This window comes from Manis javanica, chromosome 6 (assembly GCF_040802235.1).
Source record: "Manis javanica isolate MJ-LG chromosome 6, MJ_LKY, whole genome shotgun sequence".
Taxonomy (NCBI): Eukaryota; Metazoa; Chordata; class Mammalia; order Pholidota; family Manidae; genus Manis; species Manis javanica.
In genome coordinates, this window is record NC_133161.1 from 113349805 (window position 1) to 113365213 (window position 15409).

At 42.3% G+C, this 15409-nt stretch overlaps 1 protein-coding gene across 16 annotated transcripts in view; it reads left to right on the plus strand.

The window, feature by feature from the left end:
* POGLUT3 (protein O-glucosyltransferase 3) overlaps window positions 1-15409 on the plus strand; it is a 137229-nt gene that overhangs the window by 64842 nt on the left and 56978 nt on the right. For 8 of the 16 annotated variants that reach the window (XM_073239281.1, XM_073239278.1, XM_073239279.1 and 5 more), the window contains 2 exons: window positions 1172-1334; window positions 10063-10111. In XM_073239281.1, coding sequence (XP_073095382.1) covers window positions 1172-1334; window positions 10063-10111 — 212 coding nt within the window. Of the gene's footprint in view, window positions 1-1171; window positions 2361-9944; window positions 10112-15409 lie in introns of those variants that run through there. The other 8 variants (XM_073239285.1, XM_073239287.1, XM_073239288.1 and 5 more) reach the window with 6 other exon arrangements.

The following is a 15409-nucleotide window of genomic DNA, read 5'->3' on the forward strand; positions in this document are numbered from 1 at the left end:
AGATAATGATGCACAAGGAGGAGGAGAGGGAGATGCAGGAGGCACCGGGTGAAGGGGACTGGACACAGGGAGGCAGAAGGAGGTAGAGGAGCTGCAGCCCTCCTTATAACTCAAACCCTGTGGGTAAAGTTCCAATAATTGCCTTCTTTGCACATTTTTACTATGTCACTTATTTGCATCCATCGCTTATTTTTTTATATGTAAATGGGGATAATAAGACATGCTTTCTTTCACAAGACTATTGTGTGAATCATAAAGTGCATTAGAAATAAAAAAAATACTAAACAGTATAAAGTCTCTACTGATAAAGTCACACTGACTACTTTTGCTTATATATTATTAATGTTACTAACATTAGGAAACATTTAGCAATATTTCTAAATTTACATATTGACAATATTTTTCAACTCTCATAATAAACAAATCTGAAAAGACTCAAGTTCAGATTTTTAGATTAACCCCTTAAATACCATGGTGACTTTCCCCTTACTTTGAATTCCTCTAATATTATAAACTCAGCATGTCCAAAAATATTAGGCATTGTATATGTTGATGTTGCCTTAGAATTTTTAATACTCATATGTAAAATTATATATTATCTATACCTGCATATTTTACATATTTATACTACATGCATACACACATATAAACCATGTATAGTAGCAAATACATATGTACACAGATTTTTGGCAGAACAGAGAACACTCTAAATGGTTGTTTCCTTCCTTTCCTTTCTTTGATATAAAAAGTCATGGCATCCATCTCTGTGGTCATAAAGTACTAAAGCAAACCTTTCTGAAAGGCGGCGTGGTCAGGAGCAGCCGGTGAGCGGAACGAAGCCTTCCCCTTGGCTTTGGATAGCCGTGGGGAAGGCATCTTGAGAAAGGCGAGCAGAGCCCTGTGAGGGGCGAGACACACTCTACGCAACTGCAGTTCACGTTGCATACGGAAAGACTCCCTGCGCTTCCTGAGCCATTTTCTCTCCTCAGCAGAACAATCGGAGCCGCAGGTCGGACCCCTTAGTTCCTGAGGTCTCCACCGGGGGTTGCGTGCTGTGTTTCTAACCTGCGCAGACAGAAGGGGAAGCAAGAGCGAGCGAAGCTTTAGTTCTCTAAAGTATATCTACCTGGCAAAATTGAAACAACGCAAAATTTTTACAATTTTCTTTTAGATTGTATAGAATCACACACACCAGGACCTAAAAATACACCTAATCCAAGAAACCCAACATCGGTTCCTTCTCGGCTGAACTTCAGGTCATCATTTGCTTCCCTGTTCTCCTTCAGAAAATCCAGAAAGGAGACTTCAAAGCTTCGATTGCTAGGACGGAAAGGGTGAGTTAAATTCAGGTCATGTGACAGCTCAGTAGTTACCTGATCCCAGAGGCCAGAGCCTGTTTTGTGTTCAGATTGTTTAATGTTTGTTCTTAGAATTTTAATTCAGATAATAAGAAAGGAAACAAGACTTAGCTCACACAGGGACAAAGTCCTTCTGAAACCATGGAACCTGGATCTCCCAAATCCAACTTCTAACCACTTGCACAGGTCCCAGGTGGCGCACGTGGTGAATAATGGGATAAACGCTGGGAAATAAATTTGATAGTTCCCCTACCATTCTAAGAGCCTGGTACATGCCCTGGTCAGGAAAATATCTTTAAATCAAAATTAATTCTTCCTTGCGGGTATGTGTGTCTGTGGTCACAGGAAGAGATGGGACATAGAGACTAAATTAGAGCAAATGAGATAAGCAAAGAGAGCAGAGAGAAATAAAATTTTTAAATGGGAAAAATGTTATCACCGTTACTAGAAGTATTGATGTGGTTGCCCAGAAATTAAACCTAAAGTGAAAAGAGAGGAAGCTTTTGGAGCTTTAGGTTCCACATGGTTCCTAGTGTAAAACTGTAAATCAGTTCATCTTGACTCATAATGTTGTTGGATTGTTTTGTGAAAAACAAGCAAGGCTTTGCTTACATGCAGTTGAGCTGACTGCTAAATATTTCAACACTTTCTTCCTGGTTGAAAAGCTTCCCACCCTCTTAAGGTGTTGGCTTGGCACGTGATGTGTTCCCTGTGTGCCTTCGAACCATTAAGTGTGCGCTGCAGCACTAAGAGGCGTCCACGGGCACTGCTGCTGAGAAACAACAGGCCTGGGCCGGGCAGCCAGCAGGGTGTGTGATGAGGCTCCCTGACCCAGAGCACAGCTCTGTTCTCCCCTGTGGGATAGATGGCAGGTTTTTTGCTTCCAGCTTTCACTTAAGGTTGTTTTTTGTCCTTGATGAAAATAATGAAGAGCTGAACAAAATGTAGATATATGTGCTTGTCTCTACCAGAATCACTTGCAAGGAAATACTCTTCAAATAGGTGAGTTGCTTTTCTTTTTAAAAATGTTTGAAATGAAAGTAATTCTTTCATTTGGAGATTTTAAACTGAGTAGTATTTCCCTTATAAGAAATATTTCTTTGAAGGAGAAAAGGAAATATTCCTAGCTGTGACTTGTGATGTGATTTGTGTTTTAGATTTTCCTCAAGACACAGGTTTATATAGCTGAACAAACTAACTTTAGCAGATTAGAAAGAGTTGAGGAACCTGTTAACTCTATGGAAAAGTTATTTCCAAGCTCAAATGACAAGTTATTACAAAAGCAGAGCAAAGAAGAGAAAATTCTTCTTTCTGGTATCATGTATTTTGGTTATAGACCAAATTGAACAAAATTGAAACTTGCAAAATTCTGTTTAGCAACCATCCTTCTTATATAGCAAAATGACCTATAGCTCTCTTTTACTGGATGAACTGGAATCTATAACACAGCATGCAGAAAAGACACAAATCTCATCACTTAAGTCCATGCATATTTAGCAGTCTTCAGAATTTGTCATCTTTAAATACATTTTACTTTCAAAACATAAGTGGGAATAAATATTTGTGAATGGTGCCAGTGCAGAGCATTATGAAGGCATTGCTTTAAAATGTAAAAATATGTGTTTTTTATTTTGAAATAGCAGTGGGACCTAAATATTTGGATATAAATCCTGAATGTGCATATGGGGTAGGGAGAGGTTAAGGGAGTGTTGCACCAAGGTAGGAACATAAATTGTGTGTCACACATTCTGAGGGGCTCTTTTAAGGAGAACCCAACTTTCTTTGGAAGCTCTGATCCTTCAAAAGGCAAAAGCAACCTTCAAAATACAGGCTCTGCTCCAGGAGCTCCTCCTTGCCTCTGAGGGCATCGGGAGGAAGTGACAAAGGGCCCCGGGGAAGCAGAGTCATCCTGGGCAGCTGGGACAGTCAGCAGGCAGGCCTCTACTCGCTGAAGCCATCAGGGCGTAACTTTGTCGTACTCGGTGCTCTGGAGAACAAGTCGACAGAGCAGTTTAAGACTCTTTTGCAAATCTTAGAAACAAAACCAACTGCTCTGATCAAAAGACAACCTTCTGCTCTGCCCTAACAGCTTGAGTATCAGAGACATTTCTTTTCCTCTTTTAAATTTTGGTTTAACTGAGAAATGATAGTGGATAATAGGTGACTCTCCCCAGAAGAAAATGGACTTCATCATTTCACCAGTACTTATTTATATTAGAAAGACCCAGGCAATGAAAAGTTGAAGCTCTGATTCCCTATAATTAGTGCATAAAAAGCCATGAAAACTTAGTGACTACACGAATTAATAAAAAGGCAAAAGGTTTTGCCAGTTCTGCTTCAAATATGACAATTTCTTCTCTCAAATTTATGCACCTCCCAAATTATTCCATTAGTATTTTAATCCTACTTGTAAATGATTAAACTGTTCCCTCTATAACCCCATCTCATCCCTAGGAAAAGAGAAAAATGTTTTCCATTCATGTTTTAATTGGTTGCTAGCCAATAAATTCAAGAATAGTATGCATGTATTGCGTGTATCTTTTCCCCAGCCTTCCCTGGTAATTCCTGTTTCCTTGTGTCTTGTTATGGGATATCTAGTACCTGTGACATATAGTGCTCAGCCCTCTCCACAAAATTTCAGTAACTCCATCACCTCACAGATCCCTTCCACACAGTTCAGCAAGTGCCCAATAGTGTATGTCATGAGATTAAATGCAGTCTTCCTAGATGCCAGGCAGCATCTACAGTTGTTCCTTTCTTCTTCCAGACCCCCAGTTATCCCAGTGATGCCCTCCAACGGTGGATACATGCTGAGCATGCACTTGCTGTTTCATGCCCCCACATACTCCACACTGAAGTCACCCCTTCATGGGGGCCACTTACCCTCATGAACACCAACAAACATTTTCAAAGCTATTCAGCCATGTGCTACCAGTTCATTATGGCAATTTTAGGGGTATGGATTTTTCCCCTTACTCTTTCCTTTGTTGCAATCCCAAGGACCAGGGCACAGTGAAAAGATGAGGGAGCTAGTTCATAAGGCTCATGAACAACATGTACAATTAAATTTAAGATTGCCTCTTTCCTCTGAGGATCATCATGGTGCTCAGCATATAGTAGGTGCTCACTACACAGTTCAGTTGTGATTAGGGAGTGACAGCAGCCTTCCTGGAGTGTGTGCACACCCACTCCCCTGTTCCTTTAGGATGATTTTCTTCCCTTGAGATGCAGAGAACTTGGTGCATCCACCTAGCTGCTCTCCAGACATGCCCAAATTTGCCTGATCCATAGGGTGTACACGCCTTACACAGTCCATCTGCAACCTCAGTTTACTTAAGCAAAAAGTTCAAATGCAATTTTGTACAATTAAAAAGGCAGATTATATTTTTTTCCCCTTGGATTCTAGTCTTTTTTCTCTCTCACTCATAGAAACATCCCCTTTCCTAGTTGAATGGCTAGGCTCGAGTTAGAAGACCCAGAAAGCCAAGACTTTAAAGGAGAAGTTAAAGTAAAAGGATCCTTTTCTGGAAATACTCCTTCAGTGAGCCCAGCTGTGGTGTCCACAGATGAACAGAAGGGCTGCAGTGACAAGAGGGAAAAGCAAGACAAGGGGAGTGGTTTTGAATTTCATCCTGGCTAGCTAGTGGTTCCCAGTTTATCCAGTTGATCATTATTATAATTTCACCAGCAATTATAAAATAATGACAAATAATCAGGCCCCAACCTTGGGATTCTGATTCAGAAGGTTGGAAGTAGGCCACAAGAAGATCATTTGTTTATTTTTAATTCTCCTGGATATTTGGATGCTCATTCAGGTTTGGAAACCACTGCAGCCTCGCTTCCTGTTCCCGCTGTGGTCAGGGCTGTCAGGATGCCTGGCATGGTGTTAGTAGCTGAAGTGGCAGCTGCTTTTTTACTATTTATCCAGCTTTTATTAAAGTCCTACTTGCATCAGATACTATGTTTAGTGCTGGAGATAAAATTGCAAGAATAGGGCAGGGTCCCTGCCTGGAGGGGACGTGAAGTGCAGTAGGGCCATGAAGTGACTGCATACGGTGGGTAGGCAGTGCCCCCCAGAACTCTACAGAGTGCCAGCCACATCACCATCATCATGGATTCATCTACTTATTATGGCAGTTTTCTGGCAAGTGACAGGATCTGAGGAAGGGATGCCCTTCCAGTTCACACAGGGATACCATCTGGCCTTGCTGTAGACTGGGTGACAGTCAAGTACACTGATGATTATTGCATATCACAGAGAGTGCTGTGGTGGATGTGTGTATTCCTGCCATCAGGGCATATAAGAGAGGCACTTGACTCATACTGGAGGATCCAGAAGGCTTCCTGAAAGAAGGGAGCCAGTTTTTGAGGGACACACAGGACTGAGCTAGGCAATTAAGAGTTGGGAGGTTGCACCAGGCAGAAAGGATAACGCAAGAAGGGTCAGAGACTGGAGAAAGCAGGAACTCATCTAGGTCACTGAAGTTCAGTGGCCCAGTACAAAGTGAGACTGATAACAGATGGGGTAGGAGAGGCCAGGACACAGGGGCCTTACACATGCAGTGCTAAGGGGCCTGGACTTGACCCTGTAGACAGTGGAGAGCCATTAATCAGTTTTTCAGATAATACCATTCTTTTCCTTATTGTATGTATACTACATATATAAACATATATATGCACACACATATATGCATATACATGTATATATAACAGATAAATTCACCCACAACCTACTGACCTGGACAAACACTAATGCTTTGCTGTACTTCATATGTGTGTATATGTGCATATGTTTATATATTTTTTCATTGATAGTTTTAAAAATGAAAAGTGACATAATCAGATTTCCACTTTAGCTCAGTGCTTCTCAACCAGGGGCCATTTTGACCCCAGAGGACAGTCAGCAGTGTCTGAAGATATTTCTGGTTCTCACAACTGAAAGGTAGGCGCTTTTGGCACCTGGTAGGCAGGAGTCCAGGTCTCTTTGAACATCGTACAATGCCCGCGACAGGCCATCATGCCTAAGAGACACCAGTGTGCCAAGGCTGAGAGACTGCTCGAGCTGTAGCCCAACAACAGAACTGGGGGCAAGACTCCAGTCAGAGAGGCCAGGTAACAGACTGTAGACTAAGACAGGGACAGTGAGGAGTGGCTCAAGTGAACAGACGTGTGCCCAGTTAGAATGTAGACTCAGAACCTGGTAGTTGGCTGTGGTGGGTGGGGAAGAGGGAGTGGAGGTGAACTCTCCACTCTTAGGAGACTAGATGGCTGGTGATGAAGAATGTATGAGGAACTGATGTGCCAAGGATACAATGAACACATCTGCTCATTTATTCAACAAGTCCTGCTGAACGAATAGCACATGCAACACTGTGGAGTAAAACTGCTGGTCCTTAGCTCTCAGACTTCAGTCTTGTGAGACAAGGAGGTGCTAAGATGGGGAAGTCCCCTGGGTTCTGGGAGAATGTAGGAGGGGTATGTATCTTAGACTGAGTCCAGGTAAGTCTCCCAAAGAAAATGATGTGATGATTCTTCAAGGATGAAATAGTTATCCAAGCAAACAGCTGGTCAAAAAATGTTTTAGCAAAAGGATAAAATATGCACATGCTCAGAGGCATGCAAATTCCCTGTGGCAGAGGGATGTACAAACGTGAGACGTGAGTCTGTAGAGTGTGTAAGGACCAGGTAATACAGGGCAGTGTGAAAGCAGAGAGAAATTTGAACTTTCACTCAAGAGCAAAAAGGAGTATTTTAAACAAAGAAGTGGTGTGATTCAGTTTATATCACTCACTTTGGCCAAAGGGTGTAGAACGGATTGGATTGGGACAAAACCTGCAGACAGAAGGACAGTTAAGGAGACAGAGGGCTTATTGTAATAATAAAGGCAAAAGATGATAAATGTCTTAACTAAGATGAAGGCAGGGAGATGTAGGGATATGGAAGGTTTTGAAAGGGATTTCTAAGTTTGAATTAAAAGAATCTGTTGATTGATTGGATTACGGGTGGGTGTGGGAGGACATGGAGTCTGTCTTTGAAACAGAAGGGCTGAGTTGCTGTGTTCTCTTCAGTGGCCGATGCTCAGAACATCCCCCACCAACATTTGGGGGACATCACCCAGGGTTCTGGTTAGAAAAGAATATTTATTAAAAAGAATATTCTTGAGCTACACCCTACTGAGTGAAAATTTTGGAATGGTATCTGCAAAGGTATGGAGACAAGAAAGAATATTTTACGGAGGTAGAATAAATTTGTTAAGTCTCGAGTATGGGTGCCGAGAGGAAAGGAGTATGAAAAGATGAGGCATGAAGAGTGAGGGGCTGTCTAGAGTCTCAGCAAGTGAAAGAACAGCCTGGAATTCAGTTTGGCTCCTGGCAAATTGAATTACTGGCCAGTAATTTGTTCAGATTTGGCTAATACCTTGGAAGATTTTAAGCAGAGAATTGATCAGAACAAATCTGCATTTTAGGCAGATGTCTCCACTGGTGGTATGAGGATGGAGATGGATCCAGGAGAGAAACTGTGGGAGTCTAATGTAAGGCAGAATGAGTGGAGTCGGTGAAGCAGGGACGTATGTGAGAGATCTTTAAGGTGTGGCGTCAGCAGGACTTATGGGTGAACACAGAAGGAGAGGTAGCTTTGTATCCCTTGAAATCACCAACTCCAGAGGACTTTAACCAGCATAGCTCTCATGATACCACTGTTGCTTTTATTCACTCTTCAAGTAGAAGCCTTTCACATCAGAAACAGATGAATCTCTTAGGAGGGCCTGGGAGCACGTGCAGAGACTCTGGGCCGCCAAGCCTCTGAGTCCCCTACCCTGCTGCCCTACATCTTCAATGGCACACATGGCTTTGCACACCCCACGGGAGCGTGCATCCTTCCACCCACCACACACCCTCACACTCAGTGCTGCCGAGTCCCCGCTGTGTTCTAAGCATCCTCTAAGTAGAGTCCTCCACCCTCCTGCCACTCTGAGAAACCGATTCCTGCTGCTGCTGTCCTCCCTTCAGATCAGACCGGCATCTGGGGAGCTGGTGAGAGCGTTGAGCTGCGCGGGTGCGCCGAGAGGGTTGCAGCCCTGCAGGGCTCGGAAAGAATCTCCGCAATCTGGCATGTCCTCTTGGCTCCTGGCAAATTGAATTTCGGGCCAGTTTCTGCTCTCCCTTGCTCTTTCCCACCTCCCGGCTTTTGCTCATGCTGTTCTTCACCTCTCAGGCCAGTCCAGTGGCCATCTTCTCCCTGTCCCTTCCCTGCGTATCCCCAGAGATTATCACTGGTGCCTCTGCATTTTCAGCACATTTTACTTACATCTCTTTATTATCCTTATCACATCTTCGCTTGTATTTTGATTCTTTCTGTATCTAATCTTTCCTATTTTGAAAGCTCTCAGAGAATGGGGTCCTTATCCCAGTCATATCGATTTCCTCCAAAGCACTCCAGCTAGTACCTAGTATGTGGGCGGCATGCATGTGGGCTCAATAAAGCTGAAGGGAGAAGAATAAAAATAAAAGCAGTACTTAGCTTCTAGATATTATTAGTATAATGTGGTATTTCAGAGTAATATGAAAAAACATGATACTAATTTCAATTTCTGTTTAAAATTTGAGCTAAACTGTAAATTACATATGGATGCCTTTAAGATATAAAGTTGTTTGGCCTTCCAGGTTTTATGCTCAACGTCCATGACCCATGAAGCAGCTGGCAGTTTGAATAAAGGAAAACTGCATTTTGCCACCTTTGACTGATCTGACCTAACATTACAGTTTCTTTAATTCTTTATTCCCTTTACTGCTCCCTTAGTGAAGAAGACCTGATTTCATACACAGCAGTGAGTCATCACAGTCCATTAAGCCTTGGGCTGTAATTCAGGCAGAGCACCCCTTGGCATAGGCTTATAAACTTAAAAGATAAACATCTGTGGACCTATGTTTCATAAAATTTTTGCCTTCTACTGAATTTGAGAGAAGCAACACAAATAGTGAAAGTATAATTGTTCTCCAAAATGATTTCATAGTGTCATTTTCATAAAAATAAACATCCAGAAGCCATCTTTACAGGGTTTACTTTTTATAACTTCCCGTATGAATTATTAAGTCTGGTCCTGACCTGATCCTCTCTTTAAAATGGAAATGGGCAGACACAGAAAAGCTGTTTCCCATTTGCAAGAAGAGTCAGTGTGCCATACCGGATCAGAAGAGAGGCTCCGGGTTCAATGAGCCTGTGGCCAGGGCTGAGCTCAGCCATTAACTGCATGCCTTGGTCAATGTCTTCTAATTTCTCTGTGCCTCCATCTCCTGGTTTGTACAATGGAAGTAGTCACAGCATATCCACTTCACAAAGTGATGTGTTTAAACAAGGTAACCTGGGCGTTCAGCATGAGAACACTGCCTGACACAGAGTAAGCACTCAGCAAATGTGACTTTTTGTTATTCATCTTTATGCTATGTTCCTATACAAATCCACCATTACATAATTTCTTCTTGCCTGAGTGGCAAAGGTGCAAAACGTTGATACTAAGCAATTACAGGAAAAGGTTTCTGAAACTTTTTTCAACAATGTACTAACCAAAAAAATATCTTCCTACAGAACATCGGGAATTTATCTTCTCAAGATGTCAAGCTATCATGGCAAATGTGCTGTTGATTTTCCTCCTGGTGAAAGTCAGGCACTTCTTCAAAGAAATTATTTCAAATTCTTTCCACAGATGTGATGGCCATGTAGGACCTCCTGTGTCTGTGAGGCAAACTATTACAGTAAGTAACCAGAAATGAAAGGAATTCCGAATTAACGTCATCCTGGTTGGTCACCTATTTAAATAGGATTCTCTTTGGTCCAGTCTTATATTCACTTTGGGAGCTGGGATTTCCTGCAGGCCGAGCCCAGAGACCCCCAGCTGCGGGTGGTTTCTGGTTGGCTCTGGTGCTGAGATGCTCAGACAGCTGGCGCTGCCAGGAAGGAGAAAGCGACCACGTGTCCCCTCCACTGTCAGTGGCATCTCCGGTATCTTCCCACTCACATCCCTGGACAGCCCTGAAGTGCCGGGCAGAGGAAGAAGCAAGGGGCACCCCCTGCCACTTTGCAGGCCCGTGCGGGTCCGGGGTGGTGTTTTCTGGGTAAGATTATCATTTGCATCAAAAAGGAACCACTGATAGGTGAGACACACTTGGTCAGAACGAGTTCACAAGAGGGGACTGACCCAACATGACCCTCCACCAAGGGCTTACATTGAAGTTTATCTGTCTTTGGTGTTTATAAGTTGAGCAGCAGTAAGTTTTCTGTGTCTTGCTTTTTGGTAGTCATAACTTTTAATCTACATATGCCAGTGTCTTTCTGTGTGACTCGTGTGATTCGGAGACCAAAGAAAGAGAATTCTGGAAGAGACATAAGAGTGCAGGAGGAGAATAGAGACATTTTTCAGTTTTCTGTGGCCTTAGTACCAGTACCAACCTTTCTGCCTCTCTGTTTACAAAAGGCATGGGGTAGAATTCTGGTGAGGAGTGCATATACACAGAGGTTCTTTACGTCAAAAACAGAAGTGAGTGCCTTTCCTCGTCAGAGTAATGTCACTTCTCTCTGAATAGCACTGGCTATTCCCTTTCTCCTTTATGTGCTCGAGCCCCCCCAGCCATGACTCCAGCACCAACACCCGCTAATGAACTTACTCTCACCCGGGCACCTGACCTAGATTGCTTCATTTAGAACCTCAGAGGAAATGTGTGAAGTAGGTACTATTATTACCCCATTTTAAAGATGAAGAAATTGAGGGTTAGAGAATTTAAAGATCATGTTCACGGTCACTGGGAAATGGTAAAGATTAGAAGATCTGGGTATTTAACTCCATAGCCAGAAGTCAATAATGCCTGTAGCTCCATCAGCCCTGAAGCACCATTTGCTCATGAGCCCCAGCTTCTTGCTGCCTGCAGACTCTCCTTTGGGGAGTGGACCCAATTGCCATACATCCAGTTTTGCTCTCTAAGAGGGCAGAGACCTTCTCCAGGATGCTTCGAACTTGGATTTTCCTTGAGAAGTGCTCAGAGCTAACTGTCCTCCACCATTTGAAAGCCATGGGATCTGAAGCAGATGAAGAATATAACAAGAAATGCAAATGCCTAGAAGTTAAAGAACAGTAGAGCTAATTTGGAATTCTCAGGATTTGAGAGTCCAGTGTGAGGATTAATAGGTATCTTTCTTTGGCACTCTTGATTGCTGCTTGCATTTAATCATTTCACTACTCAGAAGATATCAATCTAAAAGATAAGTAATGGTTTATTGCAGCATTATTCACAATAGCCAAGATATGAAAGCAACCTAAGTGTGCACTGACAGACGAATAGGTAGAGATGTGGTACATACACACTATGGGATATTACTCAGCCATAAAAGAAAATGGAATCTTGCCATTCACAACATGGATGGACCTAGAGGGCATAATGGCTCAGTGACATAAACCAACAGAGAAAGACAGATACCATGTGATTTCACTCATATATGGAATCCATGAAACAATACACAAAAACAGAAACAGACTCATAAATATAGAAAACAAACTAGCTATTGCCAGAGGAGGATGGATGAAATAGGTAAGGAGGATTAAGAGATATAAGCTTCCAGTTATAAAATAAATAAGTCATGGGGATAAGAGTCAAGGGAATATAGCAGTAATATTGTAATGATTTTGTTTGGTGACAGATGATAACTACACTTATTGTGGTGAGTATTTTGTAATGTATATAAATGTTGAATCAATATACTGTACACCTGAAACTAATAAAATGTTGTATGTCAGCTGTACTTCAATTAAAGATAATTAGTTAATTTAAATAAGAGGTAAGAGTTGAGATAATGAAACTCAATCCAGTGATTGTTAATCAAAAGTAATAACTTTTATAAAAAAACTAGGAGAGAGAAAATAATGAAGCTACTAAGACAAAGGTTTTATATGACATGTAGATTTCCATTATTCATTCAGGAAAAGTCTTATCCGCTTAGCCTGCAGGCAGCAGAAAATTGGCCAAGATTTGAGGTAATAAACTTCCCATCATTTGGTTGACAGCCTGGCAAGAATGATGTCAAGGGGATTCTGGCATTTATTAAGATTGTACATTATTAGATGACCTTCCATTCAAAAGAGGAGAAAACTGCCATTTAAACATTTGCATTGGCTTAAAAGAAGCAAAGGGTTTTCTGAAAATACAGAATTTTTAGAGTTACAGAGAAATAGATCATGTAGCTCAGAGTTTCTCTCAACTTCAACACTACTGACATTTTAGACTAAGTGATTTCTCTGTCATGGGGGCTGTCCTCTGGTTGTGGCATCCTTGGCCTCTCCCTGCTAGATGCCAGACTTTCTCCTCCTCTCAATTGTGACAATCAAAAATATCTGCAGAAATTGCCAAATGTTCCTTGAGGAGCCAGTTGCCCCCAGTTGAGAACCGCCTTCTTACCGGTGAAGAATCCAAGGTTAAAGCCATCACTGTCCCTGAGAACAGGGACAAAACGCATGACCTTAGCCACTTGATCATTCCTCACCTCCGAACAAGTTTTGGCTGGGCCTACTGTTAGGTGATATGCCAGCTCTGTACCTCTAGAAACACACCTTCAACAGACATGCCACACTAGACAACGGCAAGCCCCCCGAGGCCGGGACTGGGATGGGACTATTTCTTTCCTGTATAGAAACAATAGTGTTATGCAGCAGGGTAACCATATTATAACTTCTTTCAGTTTCCCAGACCCAATTTCAGTGTGTGTATGGGGTGGGGAGGACAAGAGGGGTGTCCCCACGCATATCAACACCAAGCAATTCTCAAACACCAGCAGGGGTCCGGAACTCAACCCAGTTCTGGTGCTATGTGCCTGGAGACAACACCAGAGTCCCAGGTTAGGGGCTCCCTCCTCTAAGACTGCACTCCGCCCATCGGCTTCAGGCACCAGTCACAAGCCCCCAGCAGTTCCCTGTGCTTCTGACCTGCCAGAGACAGATTGGAGGTTCCCATGACCTCCCCCTTAGGCTCAATTCATTGCTAGCGCAGCTCACAGAACTCAGGAAAACACATTTACCAGTTTAATAAAGAATACTGTAAAGGATACAAGTTAACAACCAGATGAAGAGATGCCCAGGGCAAGGTCCCAAATAAAGGAGCTTCTCTCCTCATAGGGCTTGGGGCCTGGCTCGGGAGCATCTGGAGGCACTCTAGTCCCCAAGCATGGAGCGCCTCTCCAGCAAAAAACAGGATCCCAGAGAGCTCTTCTCAGAGGGTTTTGTGAGGGCTTCATTGCATAGTCATGATTGACTATACTATTGGCCATTGATTGATTCAACCTTCAACCCCCTTCAGACTCTGCAGTGTGTTTAGGAACTGTGAACATATTTGGATGAAGACCAAATATACGGGAAATACATATTTGGTCATCTGAATGACCAAATATGTATTTCTTTTTTTCTAAATTTTGTTATTATTACTCTACAATTACATGAAGAACATTATGTTTACGAGACTCCCCCCTTCACCAAGTCCCCCCACAAACCCCATTACAGTCACTGTCCATCAGCATAGTAAGATGTTGTAGAATCACTACCTGTCTTCTCTGTGTTGCACAGCCCTCCCGTACCCGCCACATTACACATGCTAATCGTAATGCCCCCTTTCTTCTCCCCTGCCCCTTATTCCTCCCATCCCCTCCCATTCTCCCCAGTCCTTTTCCCTTTGGTAACTGTTAGTCCATTCCTGGGTTCTGTGATTCTGCTGCTGTTCTGTTCCTACAGTTTTTCCTTGTTCTTATACTCCACATATGAGTGAAATCATTTGGTATTTGTCTTTCTCCGCTTGGCTTATTTCACTGAGCATAATACCCTCTAGCTCCATCCATGTTGTTGCAAATGGTAGGATTTGTTTTCTTCTTATGGCTGAATAATATTCCATTGTGTATATGTACCACATCTTTATCCATTCATCTACTGATGGACACTTAGGTGGCTTCCATTTCTTGGCTATTGTAAATAGTACAGCGATAAACAGGGGTGCATCTGTCTTTTTCAAACTGGGCTGCTGCATTCTTAGGGTAAATTCCTAGAAGTGGAATTCCTTGGTCAAATGGTATGTCTATTTTGAGCTTTTTGAGGAACCTCCATACTGCTTTCCACAATGGTTGAACTAATTTACATTCCCACCAGCAGTGTAGGAGGGTTCCCCTTTCTCCACAACCTCACCAACATTTGTTGTTGTTTGTCTTTTGGATGGTAGCCACCCTTACTGGTGTGAGGTGATATCTCATTGTGGTTTTAATTTGCATTTCTCTGATAACTAGTGATGTGTAGCATCTTTTCATGTGTCCATTGGACATCTGAATTTCTTCTATGGAGAACTGTCTGCTCAGCTCCTCTGTCCATTTTTTAATTGGATTATTTGCTTTTTGTTTGTTGAGGTGCAAGTGGTCTTTATATATTTTGGGTATCAAGCCTTTATCATATCTGTCATTTATGAATATGTTCTCCCATACTGTAGGGTACCTTTTTGTTCTGTTGATGGTGTCCTTTGCTGTACAGAAGCTTTTCAGCTTGATATAGTACCACTTGTTCATTTTTGCTTTTGTTTTCCTTGCCCAGGGAGATATGTTCATGAAGAAGTTGCTCATATTTATGTCCAAGAGATTTTTGCCTATGTTTTTTTATAAGAGTTTTATGGTTTCATGACTTACATTCAGGTCTTTGATCCATTTTGAATTTACTTTTGTGTATGGAGTTACACAGTGATGCAGTTTCATTCTCTTACATGTAGCTGTCCAGTTTTGCCAGCTCCATCTGTTGAAGAGACTATCATTTCCCCATTGTATGTCCATGGCTCCTTTATCAAATATTAATTGGCCATATATGTTTGGGTTAATGTCTGGAATCTCTATTCTGTTCCACTGGTCTGTGGCTCTGTTCTTGTGCCAGTACCAAATTGTCTTGATTACTATGGCTTTGTAGTAGAGCTTGAAGTTGGGGAGTGAGATCCTCCCCACTTTATTCTTCCTTCTCAGGATTGCTTTGGCTATTCAGGGTCTTTGGT